Below are 16,630 nucleotides of genomic sequence, written 5' to 3' on the forward strand. Positions count from 1 at the left end.
GAGGGCTCTGTGAGTGGGCGGCTGGCCGGCCTCACACGCTCCTTCCCGTTGGCACAGGCTCCACTTGCAGAGCTCCTCAACACTATATAATATTCATGCACATTTTTTTTCCGCCATCACTCGTAAAATTGTCAGTATTCTAAATCTACACACCTGATTTCTCACCTCAAAACTTCCATACGAAAACTCGAATCGAATATTCTCTCTGACCAATCAGCAGTCTGTCGTGTTTTCATGTTACATTTTAGTATCCCTCAGCTCGCTTGGAACCTCGACGCAGGTGAGGTAAATGAAAAAAGTACCTGGAAGCAGGTACAGGTACAACATTTCTACAATGGAAAACCAAACAAAAGCGAGTCGAGTCAAAGGGCCTCCGCTCAGACTAGCTTGGTTTGAGGGCGTACCTCACCCTGCTAGCCGCTTGGCAAGCTTTATGACGCGTTTTCATTGTGACGTCACAAGTAAAGGAAGTGAAGGGCTGGACTACAAACGAGCTGTTTTCAAGCGGTTCCGAGCAGTGCTGGGAGAAGGAAACTCCCTTTGGGCTGGACGTTGGGCTTTTTCACATTGCAAACCTGTTACATGCACAAAAAAGAGATATAACTCAATAAAGGAGAGGGAAAAAGCCATAAAGCATAATACCACCTCTTTAAAAGACAAGAAACAAACATATTACTACACTATACAAGAGTGACCATGGTTTGGCTTGAGCATTGTAAAGTGCATAGTTCAACACGTATCTGACTCTATACTAATAACAGCAGCCTCATAAATAAAAATAGCAACAGCAGAGGTCAGTAATAACGCTGTAATAATGCTATGCAATGCTTGCGACATTTATATGAAGTAACATTAAATAGCTGCATTTCATTACTACCTACTACTTTGGATTGTTACAAACACTTTGCAGTGAGAAAAATACATCTGTATCCTATTCGTTTTACAATCACATGTAGCCTCATAATCTTAATGAGGTACCTAGAAATTCCCACCCTTGAGGTGATGCATGTGATGCATCGAGGAATCGTAATCGAATCGAATCGTGAGATCAGTGAAGATGCACACCCCTACTAAACAAGCTGGTATTTAAGTGAATGTTCATCGTTTGTTTGCCTGTTGCTTTTAAAGGCATCGTGAAGTCTTTGTTGCAGCATTGAACAACAGTTACACTATATTGTTATAACGCTAAGAGTTATCTGATGTTTTTGCTAGGCTAGCTACAGTAATGTTAAGATCAGTCAATCAGTGTTAGCAGCTCTTTGAATATTGGTTAATAAAAGAAGCTAGTTGCTGTACCAGTGCTATGCATTGATATTAAAACGCAGGTGCTACTGGATGGTTATCCTCACTGATGAGCAACATTGAAACCCAATATAGAATGATATAAGATAATAAATGATAGAACAAAGTCAATCTCCTATTGTATATATCCTGCACATTGTTGACCTGCTGCTGACCCACCCACATTTCTTTTGCTTCTGACGCTTATGGCAATAGTAAATATGCAATCTCCAGTTAGACTTTCAAAAGTCTGTTGTCTGGCCAACCCTTCCACCCCAACCACCTCCTTACTTGGACATTTGAGTTATTGATATCCTTCACCGCCTTTAAGAGTTCATAAATGACACTACAGGGCTTGAACTAACTATAGAACTATAGAACAAAGGGGCTTCCCAGTACTTTACAAATTGACGCCAATGTGTCTTGACCATGTGTCCCTATATGTGACGACTTGGGAGAGAGAACGAGTTGCCCAAACAACTACCTAAAAGAGGCTACAATGTTTTACACAGCTAGCTATTTGGGTGAACATTTTTATAGGTTTATCATTGCATCCATGCATCCATTTCATTTTTCATTACATGAAAGCCATTTAATGAGAAAATAATCATTTAAATGCAGGTTTAACAGACAATGCAGCTGTGTTTTTTCTCTCATGAAGCGTTACACAACTGATGGAGTACTCTATTAGAGTTACAACATTAGGAACAGAGGATGCATGCAGGTTCATTACAAGTATCATTAACAATAGACAGTAAAAAGAAAGTAACTTAATTTTTATATAAGCATTAAATCTGGTTCATGTTTTTGAGGAGAAAGTGCTTTTGTATCTGGTTTGTTAAGCGCTGTCTTTTGAACAGACATCAGGGGACTAATCTATAGATACCCTACAATGAAATTAAGTTGGATGTGTTTAAAACATTTAAAGCATTTGAGCTGTTTCATTTAGGAATTTTTCATAGCAGCAATTTACAAATAATTTCCGATTAAGATGACATTTGTCAAAAAAGTACATTTTGCGTTATACAATGAAAAACCTGAGATGTAATTATATGTGAGAAATGCAAAAAAGTTTATAGGACTTGATGCAAGCGCATAATCTAGTTCAGATTAAATGCTTAACATTATAAACATTATCAACATTTAACTTGAGAGTACACACTGTCCTCAGCAAACTCTCTCCTCTTTCTTCCTCTTGTGTTTTTCTCTGAGAAATTCAGCGCAGCATATTTCAGTTGGTCGTCAGTTTCAGTCTGTGCAAAAATAAAATTATCGTTATATATATATATATGTTACATATATACACGCACGCACACGCACGCACGCACACACACACACACACACACACACACACACACTCATATAGGGTTAGGGGTAGGGTTAGGGTGTTTATCTAGCCCAGAGTGAATGCAGCCTGCAGCCGTCTACCAGGAGATTTTAGAGCACTTTATGCTTCCACCTGCTGACAAGCTTAATAGAGATGCTGATTTCCTTTTCCAGCAGGAATTGGTACCTGCCCACAGTGCCAAAACGACTACTAACTGGTTTGCTGACCATGGTATAACAGTGATTGGCCAGCCAACTTGCCTGACCTGAACCCCCTAGAGAATCTATGTGGTATTCTCAAGAGGAAAATGAGAGACACCAGACCCAACAGTAACCTGGGCTGATTGCCTCCTTGCCACGCTGCATTGATGCAGAAATCCGTAGCCCAAACGGAGCCCTGACCATGTACTCGGTGCATAACAACATTTCTGTATTATAAATGATTTATTCTAAAATTCCATTTCCATGAGGTCTGAAATATTTCACTTTAGTGTGTAATAAATCTAGAATACATGAAAGTTTCACTTTTTAAATTAAATTATAGAAAAACAATTCCATCACATTTATTTTTTTGAGATGCACCTGATTATACTTACACAAATACATGGTTCAAAGTATTTAACGGAATTATAATAAAATTAATTTAGTATTATCACTTACAGTGTCATGTGCTGGTTGGCATGAGTTGTCATGTTGTGCTTCTGAAACAGCACTTTCCATTCCTAAAGATGAACATGATAAAAATATTGGTAGAGAAATGCACTTAATATGACTTTTCAGTAAGAGTACACTGGTATAAACTACAAATTCAAAGAGTGGAAATTAATCAATTATTCAGATAAAATGTAGAGGCTGAGTTTAATGAGGTACACAAAAGAACAACAAACACTAAGGAGACTGTTTTTCTTTAGAATGTATACTATTATTAATCAGCTCATTAATTATATTCAAAAAGTCTGATCATTTTACTCTGGAACGTGTATTGTAAAGATTTATCCGATCTTGTACATAAAATGCATAAACACATTTAATCTTATATGTCAAGGTGACAAGAGAATTTTCATTTTTGCAATTATTTTTCTTGTTCCCAGCACTCACCTTCATATTGTTTGTGTACTTTTCGTTTGCAGATGAGGACAACATTTCCAGCAACAGAAATGACCAAGCAGACAATTAATATCGCCATTGCAATGAATATTGAATGTGGTGTTTGCACTAGAAAACCAACAAAGACACTTATCAATCATACTGTTATAACATATTTTGAGAATTACTTCCATCATTGAACACCAAGTCATACCATTTTCCACTTTAGTTCCATCTCCGAATAATATCTCTCCACATGTGGCCACAGCACAGTAGTAAGTCCCAGCATCAGAGGAGCTGATGTTCTTAGAGAAGTGATAAACACAGCTTTTCTGAGAGTCAGATCTCTTGTCACATTCATCACGTCCATTTCCATCAGTGTAAATGATGTCTGGATGAGATTTATCTGATCCGGCTCTGAACCAGTACACACTGTGATCTCCTGGACACGTCTTATTGTCAGAGTCAGAGAGGACTGAACACTGTAGAGTCATCGAGTCTCCTGTACGGTCTGGATCAGATACTGTCGGCCCATGAATGACCGTATAGTTTGATGTCCTCTGAGTGTTTCCTGTGTGATACCAAACTGTTAAAAATGTAATATGCTTAATGACAGTTTAACACTTTGTAAAAGTAGATCACACTATTACCTTTTACTAACAGATATGTTCCACTCCATTCAGGAACAGTCCAATCTGTTATTGCACAGTGATACATTCCCTCATCCTCTTGAATTATCCTCAGAATGGTCAGATAGCTAGAATTCTTATCAGTGTTTACCGTAAATTTTGATTCAGAAAATTCAGTTGTATACTGAGGGTTTTTTTTCCACACTGTCATAATTAATTTCAGAGTATCCCCAGCACGCTGCTTGTACCACTTGTGCACTATATTGCTCAACTCTTCAACAGGAAAAACACAAGTGAAGGTCGCAGATTCACCAACTTGAACGGTGGTCACTGGAACCAACGTATCTGAATAAAATTAAAACATGCAATATATAAAATAACAGTGTACATGTAAATGTTATGATGCAAGAAGATGCAGTGGGCATGTACATTCTTAATAATAAAATAGCACTTACATCCTTGATGAAGAAGAAGCAGCGTAACCCATAACAGGATCATCTTGCCAATGTCTCTAGTTAAGAAACTTGAAGGTATTTCAGTGAGTGAAGGAGGTGGGATGGTCGTGACACATCAGACCATTAGATGCATCTCATTGGTTTTCACAGAATATGCAAAGAGCACTTCCTGCCACATTGTTGTCATCCTGGTCTTTGTGCATATTACCTCTCTTTCATCCTTCATAGCCAATGTTGAGATTGTTTGGACAAAGAAAAAAAGCACCCCCCAACACCAATCCACAACCTGGAGGAGTGTATATATATATATGAGTGTATTTGTATAATATTCTTACATTAAATAAAAAATAATAATTTCATAGTATAGGCTACTGTTATAAGTTTAGAACTAGCAAAGACCAAATATTAATTCCATTTACAGCAGATTCAGTTTTGTGGGTTGTTTTCATTCATGAAATCCTTGTGCAAGAAAAACAGTCTGCCTTGGTCTCTAATTTATTAATGCTAAGTACCAACTTGCCAATAATCATATGCGAGTAAAGTACTCTGAAGAGCTCTGCATCATCTTTCCTGGACCAGCAGAGTGAGGATATGCTGTTGAGCAAATGTGTTGATAATGTGTTGATCACTAAAACGATAAAATCATTCCCTAACCAGAATGCCTGGATGAATGGAGAGGTGAGATCCAGAGACAAAAAAGCTGCTTTCGGTTGAGTGATAAAGAAGCTTATAGCACCACCAGAGCGAGAGTGAAAGCTGGCATCAAGGAGGAAAATCTGAGACATCAGCAGAGACTGGAGAGAGAACACCAACAACACCAAAGATATGTGGCAGGCCATCAAAAACATCACAGGCTACAAAAGCAGGTGCTCCCCCATTATGTGCGAGGCCACATTACCAGATGAACTCTTTTCTTTCTTTCTTTTTAAAAACCTGTCCTGCCCGGCAGCCTGGTATAGAGTAAGAGGAACTGGATACCATATTGTGCCAGACAGATTTTACTTTAGCAACAGAGTGTTAATATACTCCTTTGTCTGTTTTGTTATTTATTCAAATTTATTTGTCACCGGGCCGGACAGGGGACAGACAAAAGTTTGTCTGGGCAGGTGAACTGATCATTCTAAAGACTGAAACCACCTTCTGTGGTTTTATAAAGCGGTTACCACGTCTGGCTAAAAGAAAGTAGGCTAACAGACACAAATACAAAAAGTAGTTCCACCAGGCTGCCGGTGGGCTATGATGGTTGCTAAGCAACATACATTAAAAGGCTAGATTTATTAGAACTATTTAGGCTATTTATATTTATTCGCACGTTGCCGTTTATTGTGCAGCCACTAAAATACTGTCCAGGGTCAGTAAATAGACTTTGGTAACTTAGATGATAATATGCTTGGTGCCGGCCAGCAGTGCGTAAATAATAACACTTTAATATTAGGCCTATACCTACCATAAAGAGCGGAACTGCGTCTCTTCTTTGTCTTTGATGGCTATTTCATGTGTAAGAGAGAGGAAAATGTTGAATCACGTAATAAGCAATATTTTTTCTCTGTCTCTCTCTCATTATTTATTTATCTCCAAATCTATATCATATCGCTTTTTAATACCAGGTGTAAATGGGGCGTGAGACCCCCACAAAGATCAGATTATAACTCCAACCCATTTGTCACGCAGTGATACTGATCTGTGCAAAGGAATTTGACGTCATAGCCATTGTATACGCACTTTATACTACTATGAACCAATAAGATCACTTGATTTGAGATACCCATTTTATAGAGTAGTTATCTCACAATGCACACACAACGCCATTATGTCAAGCTCTTTTTTTCCATAAAAAAAAAAAAAGATTTTAAAAACACTGCAACCACGAAATAAAAACATCCAGTACATGCAATAAAATACAGGCCTAAAACCATGGTCTCATTTGATGTGACTGCCTTGTTCACATGCATCCCCACCATGGAGGCAGTAGAAACCGTAAGGACACAACTGCTAAAAGACAACACCCAGAGCAACAGAACTAGCCTCAGTCTGGACCAGATCTGTAAACTACTAGACCTCTGCCTAAACACCACCTATTTCCAGTGCAATGGAGGATTCTACAGACAGAAGTATTGCTGTGCCAAAGGCTCACTAGCAGCCCTGGGGCCGTATTACAGAAACTTCCTCAGATCCTATCCTAACTTTAGGAGAACTGTTGAGCTGTCCTAACTTTTAGGCTACCAGGTAGTGTTTGCTAACTCGTTTAATCCACATGGCTGCTCTTTAATTGCTTTTACAAAATCAACAAAATGTCAACAGCGGAACTTACTTGATTCTACCGATGTTTCTGATGACCCTCGTTAGTAGAAAGGCTGTAAGCGATGTAATGCAGATAATGTCTCATTCTATAACATAATGTAAAGGCTTTTTGTAACAAAAGGATCCTAATGCAAGTCTTTGATAAGAGGAGATTGTTAAATTCAAGAAATACATGAAAAACATGATGACGTTAGCCCGCAGCCTTTATTATGATTATTAGCATATTTTTCTTACGTTTCATCTGCTCTTTGGACACTACAGTTGCTTGTGTCTTCATATCACTGCAATGGACTATACTTTTTTTTGAGCGCTCTGTTGGGTGCCAGATATGCAGCGGAGACTGTGTCTGCTATTGTAGCCCACTCTCTCTCTTTAATCTCCCCAGTGAAGCATTATGTGTATTTGGATTTCTCGACGCAGGTTACCAACACCTCTAAGTCATCTGACTTGAAGTTCAATGATATTGTTTTTTCTGCTCCATTTTATGGGTATGTTTCATTAAAAAAAAACTACAAAAAAACAGCGATTAAAAGCAGTTTAGCTCAGCGAGATGAGAAAAGTGGCATCGGTTGCTAGGTAACAGACATAAGTTGATAACCGATGTTGGAGTATTTAGGATTTCCTAACCTGAGATAAGATAGGATTTGTAGTGAACGGTGTGGATTTGTGCATTTTACATTGAATAAATTTGGAGCTACCCTAAATTCCTTTCTCCTCCCCAGAGAAGAAGGGGAGGGGTCAAAGTTGCTTTCTCTAAGTGCTAGCCCGACCATAAAACTGGCACCTTTTTGATTCCGAAGCTGATAACGCGGGCCTGACTGTTGAACTGACAAAGAGATATGAACCAGCCATTGGCATCTCTCTGAACAGCCTATCAAAACTGGCCCCCCCACACACGTTTCCGTGGCAACTGACCTTATTCTTTGTTTTATTACCACATCAAAAAGGAAAACCCCTGTCTCACCCAAGTGTGACATGGTCCAGACACTGAACTTTGGATGACAAAGGACTGCAGTCTCCAAAGACTCAAAGCATTTAATTAAATCTTTAGTTACCTGATTACGTTTGCCTCTATTTGAGTAGTTATGTTAACTGTTGTTGCTATCTGTTGTTGATATTAGTGCTGAAAAGAAGTTACTTGTGCAGTGTTTTTATTTTCAGCAAGACACTCCTTCATCTGATGTAATCAAGGCTTGTTCATAATACTTTCCTACAAAATTTCTTTAGAAATGATGACAAAGAAATGTTTTACTATACTCTTAATCGCCAGCTTGAATTTAAGGATGAATCAACAAATTCCCCGGTTCCTAAGGAGAGACGATCTTTGATTTAATCCAAGCTTTCCTCATGTAACCTGAGCTCCCCAAGTGGACGAAATAAGTATTACATGCCCTCGTCGGAAATGCCATTAAATGTATAAATATCCTGACCAATAATGTGACAATTGTTTCCTGTTACCAATGCCTAGAACAGTACAACCGTTCAACCATTGAGGTTCAATTGTGAAAATATTTGATTATAATACGTGCAAATAGATTTCTTTTCTTTTAGACATTAAGTTTAGAAAGGCAGTCCCATGGGAAACCTGAGACACCCCCTGGGGAACCACGCCCCAGGCAACAAAAGAGCGACACGCGACCTCGCTTCGCTCTCTTCTCTTCGCTGTTGGCTCTTCCACCCTGCTCGGCCCTCTGGACGCTTCGGCACGTGTGGCGTGCCTCGCCAGGCAACGCCCAGACTTGGCCAGCGAAACAAACAGGCCCTTTTGTTCGCCTGAAGCTACACACCTGAAGTGCCGCGACATCGATCTGCCTTCAGTTTGTTTTATTTTCTTTATTTCTTTTGTTTGTTAAAGTTATCAGTCCGTTAAGTTACACTGGACTAATTCAGGAACGACCAAGTTCCATTTTAAGCCTTTTTCGTCGAGCCAACTTCACCGAGGTCAGACCAAGCCACGTGGTCTCGCCAGCTACAACGAAGGAAACCTGCAAACAGCCGAATTGCCAGACGGAGGAGGCGTTTTCAATCAGACACGGAGAACCCCGGAGAATCCCTAGCAAAAAGCCGGAACGGCAGCTAGCGTGGGACCAGCACAGGCCAAAAGCAGGCTGTCGACAAGCAGTAAGACTAAACACACGTCCTGTGATCATGTCCATTTTAACTCCTAAATTATGACATTAGTTTACTTTCATTAGTTCTTCTATGCCGTATGAGTCAAATGCTTCCCACAATCGAACCTCCAGGCTCATTGTTTAGCAAATGTTTATGTTCCCTGTATCCAACCATCTTTTTATCACCTTAGTTAGAGAATAAATTCACTGTAATATATCAAGAGCTGTGTGTGTTGCCTATTTCTAGTTCCTGCCAAGAGAATTGACCCTTTAGATATGAGACTGACTGACTGATTTAAGATAATTGAGCGATTATTAACTAATGATCACTAGTAATAATTGTATAATTATTCAAAACTACCTAGAGGTCCGGAGACTCTAGGATTATAACAACTCCGGTGGTGCCCTAAAACGAGGAATTAAATAAAATGATTTTATGAATCTTAAAAATTCATAATTGGGTATCAATTCTTAGAAATTTATTAAAATGCATAACTAATAAATTTAGGTCTGCTACAGATTCCTAAAGTAAGATAGGATTTGCTTCTGTAGTACCAAATTGAGAAAAATCCTATCTTAGACTCTTGCTATCTTAACTTAAGACTTGAGAGGAACTTTCTGTAATAGAGCCCCTGAACTCCAACATACTAACACATGGGTCAAAATTAAAACCCAGGAAGTGCCAAAAATAAGCCTTAAAACTATTAAATTTAATTTACAGAGTGTTCAATTTCATTTACAAGGTCTTAAATTTTTTCTAGTCCTTTCGTAGGATTAAATTAATGCTGTAACTGTTAAGTTTTCACTGGAGAATTCAGAGGCGAACACGAGATGTAAAACACACAATCTGGTTTATTAAACACAGTGTAGGAGAGGGAATGAATGATTTGGGAGAGCGAGGTTTTCCAGGCAGAGTGGGGCTAGTAATGGCGTTCTTAGTTCTGTATGGGGCGGCGTGGCTTGGCAGGCAGACAGGCTCAGGCGGTACTGAGGGTGACAAAAGGACTTTAAGCAGAGTTCACAAACACAACACTCAAAAATTCAGAGAGGCAAAGGTTTGGCCGGCGCAATTGTACCACAGGAGGTAAACTGACAAACTGGCAAAGAGCGGGAGCTGAACCAGGGTATTTGACTGCAGGTGGTGATTACTGGATGAGCCGCAGGTGTGAGACTCTGCCGGTGGAGAGGAGCCAGGATTGGACACATACACATACACACACACACAGCACAGACAAACGAGACAGACATGAACAGCAGGGGAGGGAGGCACAGGGAGAACACTAGGAAATAGGAGGAGGTGAGGCCTCATCATAACAGTAACGTCATAAATAAATACTTTGTGTGTGTGCTTATAATTTACTCCGTTTAGTGTGACTTGGATGTTATGCGCAGTACAGGTAACGTTCCTGTGTTTCGCTTTATGCACTGGACTGTGGTGTGCTCGCGGTGCACAAGCTCTGGTGTAGCTCCCCTCCAGCTTAAATCACGAACACAAGGCGTTCCTTTGGTTACAGGCATTTATTCCGACATTCACATCGTCAAGCACGCTGTGAGAACTAGACAAAATAAAATACTCAAATCATAAAATGAGTCAAATAAAATACAAAGCATTCTCATAGAGAATAATCACAGATAATTAGCTTACTTCAGATGATGCTATCACATTATTATCACGTGAAACTCTGCTAATATATTAGCTGTAGTTAGCCTATCCACCAATATAAACACAACGTAAAACTATACAAAGAAGCCTGCATACCTCGTTGGCCGCATTAACTCAAGGGGAGTAAAAAGGAACTGTCCAGCTTGATCTTCTTACTTAATAAAATCACTACACATCTCTAAACAGCAACGGAGCTACAGCCATCATCCTCCGTCGGATCGGTCAGGCGTTCTCTCTCTAATGCTAATAGAGTGCCACTAATAATGACCCGACCCCAATGTGACAAAACAATATTAGTTCCGCTATAATATGCGTTACATGTTTCTTAATTATATTCAACTTACCAAATAAAAATGTGTTTTTTAAACAGAAATTATTCTTACATTAATTGACATTATGAACTGAACTTAAACTGTACAACCAGATGATGACAGCTACACTCTGGCATTCAAGCTCTGGGGCTTATCAATCAGTTGTCAGGAAAGACAACAAAACGTCTCTGACGTGCTACTAACAAGCTAACGCTAGCTCGTTGCCTGAGAATGGGCAAGTGTCTGAAATTCAAAAAGTAGAGACATAGACAAGTTGGCAGACGAGGTTGAGGGCCGTGGCGCTGAGGTTAGCGCAACAAGCAGACCGGAGTGTGAGACAGTCACACCTAGGGTTGCTACCCGTCCCATATTTCCCAGTTATCTTAAACGCATCATCCCGTGCAAATCATTCCACCCAAATTCTGTGAAGACTCGTCCTATTCTACCTCTGATTGGGTAATACTCGCTGCCATCGTTGGTTTGATTGGTTTGTTTAATACCATCAGGTTCAAGGCCAATCAGAGTCAGAGGAGGGCAGGCCTTTTGGCAGAGAGTTGATACAACGAGACTATGGTGGAGGCAGCTCCAAAGACCACCCCGTGTCCACCTCTGAAACGAAAGCGGATGCAGAAGTACCAACGAGAGTGGGAGGAAACAAATACTTGGCTGGAAAGTGTCAGCGGCAATGAGTATAAAGCCAACTGCACAATTAGTCAGAGTGTTCTCTGTGCCGCACGGCTTGTCAGACGTGTGACAGCATGCCTCGGGAGGGCAACAGTCCCGCAATGCTAGAGCTCAGAGAAATCAAAGCACCGTCTCACAGTTCTTCATACCTCAAGCATCTTCCGTAGCAGATAGTGTAATGATCACCTCAATAACGTTCTGATTGATTACGTTTTCATATGCTGCCTATGCCCATTTGTTAAGAAATGATGTTAATTCAGTTCAATTCAATTCAATTTTATTTATATAGCGCCAAATCACAACAACAGTTATCTTTGAGCGCTTTTCTTAAAAGAACAGGTATATATATATATAGATATTTACAGAAACCCAACAGTTCCCACCAAGAGCAAGCACTAGGCGACAGAAGCAAAGAAATACTTCCTTTAAGAAGCAAAAACCTCGAGCAGAACCATGGCTCATGGTGGGCTGCCATCTGCCTCGACCGGTTGGGGGTGAGAGAGAGACAGAGAGGAACAGAGAGAAAGAGGGAGGGAGGTAGCCTACACAATATCCACACAGAGGTACAGACAGTTAAGGTAATGTTGCTATAGCCTGAATGAATAATGGTACAGATATTACAGTAGTGTAAATGATAATAATCGTAATGTTAATGTTTATAATTACAATAATAACAATAGGACTAGTAACAATAATTGTAACAGAGGGTGTCGAGTAGGAACATGGGGCAGCTGGTGACTCACAACCAGATCCAGACTCCACAGCTCCAGAGCCAGAAACACCTGCAGGAAGTGATAGGAGGAGAGAGGAGAGGGACGAGAAAGCACAAGACTATGGGAAAGGAAAGAAGTCGAGTTAGTAACAAGCATTAATGGGATGAGGTTGCATACAGAGGGAGAGAAAGAAGAGGAGAGAGGAGCTCAGTGCATCATGGGAAGTCCCCCAGCAGTCTAGGCCTATAGCAGTATAACTAAGGGATGGTTCAGGACTCACCTGAGCCAGCCCTAACTATAAGCTTTATCAAAGAGGAAAGTCTATTTTTAAATGTGGAGATGGTGTCTGCCTACTGAACCACAGGAGAGGAGCGTGATAACTGAACGCTCTGGCTCCCATTCTACTTTTGACTCTAGGAACCACAAGTAACCCTGCATTCTGGGAGCGCAGTGCTCTGGTGGGGTAATAAGGTACTATTTCTACGATTTTTTTAAGATAAGATGGTGACCATTAAGAGCTTTGTAGGTAAGAAGAATGATTTTAAATTCTATTCTGGATTTTACTCGATGCCAATGCAGAGAAGCTAAAACAGGAGAAATGTGATCTCTTTTCCTGGTTCCTGTGAGAACACGTGCTGCAGCATTTTGAATCAGCTGAAGAGTCTTAATGGACTTTTTTGAGCTACCTGATAATAAGGAATTGCAGTAATCCAGCCTAGAAGTAACAAATGCATGGACTAGTTTTTCTGCATCATTTTTAGACAGAATATTCCTGATTTTTGCAATATTACATAGGTGAAAAAAGGGCAGTCCTTGAAATTTGCTTAATGTGAGACTTAAACGACATGATCTGATCAAAGATGATAACCCCAAGATTCCTCACAGTGGTGCTGGAGGCCAGGGCGATGCCATCAAGGGAAACTATATCTGTAGATAATGCATCATGGAGGTGCTTGGGCCCTAGAACAATAACTTCAGTTTTATCTGAGTTTAACATTAGAAAATTACAGGTCATCCAGGTTTTAACATCCTGAAGGCACATTTGAAGTTTAGCTAACTGATGAGTTTCATCTGGCTTGATGTAACTGAGTATCATCTGCATAAAAATTGAAGTTTCCTGATAATATTGCCTAAAGGACGCATATATAAAGTGAAGAGGATTGGTCCGAGCACAGATCCTTGAGGAACTCCATGACTAACTTTGGTGTGCATGGAGGACTCATCATTAACATGTACAAACTGAAATTGATCTGATAAATAGGACTTAAACCAGCTTAGAGCGGTTCCTTTAATGCCAATGAAATGTTCCAGTCTCTGCAATAGGATCTGATGGTCAATGGTATCAAATGCAGCACTAAGATCTAATAAAACCAGTACAGAGACAAGTCCTTTGTCTGATGCAATAAGGAGGTCGTTAGTAATTTTCACCAGTGCTGTCTCTGTGCTATGATGAGCTCTAAATCCTGACTAAAAATCCTCAAATAAACTATTGCTCTGTAGAAAGTCACACAGCTGTTTAGCATCTGCTTTCTCCAGGATCTTAGAGAGAAATGGAAGGTTAGATATAGGTCTATAGTTGGCTAAAACATCCGGATCAAGTTTGGGCTTTTTCAGAAGAGGTTTAATTACAGCTACTTTAAAGTACTGTGGTACATAGCCTGTTGATAAAGATAGATTGATCATGTCTAGTATAGAAGTGCTGACTAAGGCGTAAAACTTCTTTAAGCAGCCTAGTCGGGATGGGGTCTAAGAGGCAGGTTGATGGTTTAGATGAAGAAATTATTTGGTAAAGATTAAGGGAAGCAAAACAGTCTAACCATATATCTGGATTTACAGCTGTTTCTAAGGTTCCTGAGTTTAGAGATAAGTCGGTGCCAGTTGAGGGCAGGTCTTGGTGAATTTTGTTTCTAATAGTTAGAATTTTATGTTAAAGAAGCTCATGAAGTGTAACTACTGAGAGCTACGGGAATACTCTCTGTCAGCCTGGCTACAGTGCTGAAAAGAAACCTGGGGTTGTTCCTATTTCCTCTATTAATGACGAGTAGTACGCTGCCCTAGCATTACAGAGGGCCTTCCTATAAGTTTTAAGATTATCTTGCCAAATTAAACGAGAATTTTCCAGTTTGCCAATTCCTCTCAAGTTTCTGCGATATTTGCTTTAATTTGTTTCAGTATTACCATGGAGCTAACGTCTTTGTTTTATTATTTTCTTTTTTAGAGAGGCTACAGAGTCGAGTGTCATTCGCAGCGAGCCTGCAGCACTATCAACAAGATGATCGACTTGGGAGGTACTGAAATTAGCATAGGAGTCCTCCATACATCTTGTATAGAAATTTTTGCCCAATGGCGTGTAGTTCACCAATACAAACTCAAAAGTTATCAAACAGTGGTCAGATGAAGAGGGATTTTGTGGGAACACTATTAAATGTTCAATTTCAATACCATATACCAGAACAAGGTTGAGGGTGTGGTTAAAACAGTGAGTCAGTTCATGAACACTCTGAGAGAAGCCAATGGAATCTAACAGAGAGATAAACGTAGTACTAAAGCTGTCATTCTACATCCACATGAATATTAAAATCCCCTACAATAATGACTTTGTCCATTTTAAGGACTAAACTTGACAAAAACAGATAAGAATTCAGAGTACGGACCAGGTGGTCTGTACACTGTTACAAAAAGAATTAGTTGCAGTGATTTCCAACTTGGGTGTGAAAGACTGAGAACAAGGCTTTCAAATGAGTTATAGTTTAGTTTAGGTTTAGAGCTGATTAGTACGCTAGAGTCAAAGATAGCTGAAACTCCACCTCCTCGGCCTGTGCCTCGAGGAATGTGAGTATTAATATGACTGGGAGGGGTGGATTAATTTAGGCTAACATATTCTCCATCACTCAGCCAGGTTTCAGTAAGACAAAATAGATCAATATCATAATCTGATGTTAGTTAATTTACTAGTACACCTTTAGAAGAGAGAGATCTGATGTTTGATGAGTCCACATGTAATTTTCAAATTCGTTTGCACTATTGCTCTTGAGGTTTTAATTTTTATGAGGTTTTTATGCACAGCTCTTCTGTTTACCTTTGATTTAAATAATTTCGATGGTCGGGCGACAGACACCATCACTATAGGGTTTTCACTAAGTTACTCCTGAAATGGAGGAGCAGAGAAGTGTGTTAGACTGCGACTCTGCGTAGGGTTTTGGGTGGGTAACTGCTGAAATAGAAGGGCAGAGAAGTGTGTTAGACTGCGACTCTGTCTCCTGGTCTCAACTCTGGATTGTCATAGATTTGGTCCACTAATAAACTTGGCCAGATTTCTAGAAATGAGAGCTGCTCCTTCCGAAGTGGGATGGATGCCGTCTCTCCGGATCAGACCAGGTACACAGTCAGACACATGCATTAATTTAATAAGAAATAAGAGAGATATATTCATTACATATTTAAAAAATGTGCATGTGTGAAGAAAATAACTGATATGCTTAACAAATCTAGAGAATTTCATCCTTTAATACTATAGAATTAACTATAGGTCTGAATAAATAAACAAATGCATAAATAGATTTCTTACCAATAAAAAATAGTGTAATAATTAAATTTAGAAATGTTTGTAGATTATATATATATAGGTATATATATTCACACTGATTTCAATAGCAGATAGGTTATTATAAATTCCATTGGTACTGATCTTATTACTTTCCTGAAAAAATGTTTTGAGGTTATGATATACCACCATTGGCATGCCATCGGGTCTGTGGTCATTGTGGCCCCGGGGTCTGTGGCCCCCTCTGCAGCAGGGTCCCTTATTTTTCTGCATTAAAGGTGGCAATCCTAGTCACACCATGGTGAGTCCTAATGGAACAGCGGAGCTGGAAGACCCGCTGCAGGTTACTGGTCAGTGAATGTTTCAACAGCAACGGAAAGCCAGTTGTGTGTGTGTGAGTGTATGAGACAAGGACGTGTCTGTGTGTCGGCGTTGCGCGGCTGTTGTAAGGTAACGTTATGTGAATGGAAACATCCAACATGCTAACGCAAATTAAACTGACTTCAACCCGATACATCGATCACGG

The 16,630-nt window shown here is 39.8% G+C and overlaps 1 protein-coding gene across 1 annotated transcript; it reads right to left on the reverse strand.

Moving 5' to 3' along the window:
• Positions 1–1,454: 1,454 nt before the first annotated feature.
• Positions 1,455–4,820, reverse strand: LOC119896324 (signal-regulatory protein beta-2-like). Its single transcript, XM_038709763.1, has 6 exons — positions 4,778–4,820; positions 4,344–4,667; positions 3,908–4,264; positions 3,706–3,822; positions 3,268–3,329; positions 1,455–2,534 (listed from the first exon to the last, which is right to left on the reverse strand). The coding sequence occupies exons 1-6, from the start codon at positions 4,818–4,820 to the stop codon at positions 2,418–2,420; spliced, it is 1,020 nt and encodes a 339-aa protein (XP_038565691.1). The 3' UTR covers positions 1,455–2,417.
• Positions 4,821–16,630: the final 11,810 nt, after the last annotated feature.

This window comes from Micropterus salmoides, unplaced genomic scaffold (genome assembly GCF_014851395.1).
Source record: "Micropterus salmoides isolate LMB-PRFRI ecotype aquatic unplaced genomic scaffold, ASM1485139v1 Ms_hic_scaffold_927, whole genome shotgun sequence".
NCBI classification, from domain to species: Eukaryota; Metazoa; Chordata; class Actinopteri; order Centrarchiformes; family Centrarchidae; genus Micropterus; species Micropterus salmoides.

What these genes read in the sequence shown, in the direction of transcription:
- LOC119896324 (XM_038709763.1), bottom strand. Translation starts at nt 4,820, where the DNA reads ATGATCCTGTTATGGGTTACGCTGCTTCTTCTTCATCAAGGAT. An exon ending in AACATATCTGTTAGTAAAAG is followed by an intron (nt 4,265 to 4,343) that starts GTAATAGTGTGA and finishes GGTATCACACAG; the next exon opens with GAAACACTCAGAGGACATCA. An exon ending in AGTACACAAACAATATGAAG is followed by an intron (nt 3,330 to 3,705) that starts GTGAGTGCTGGG and finishes GTTCATCTTTAG; the next exon opens with GAATGGAAAGTGCTGTTTCA.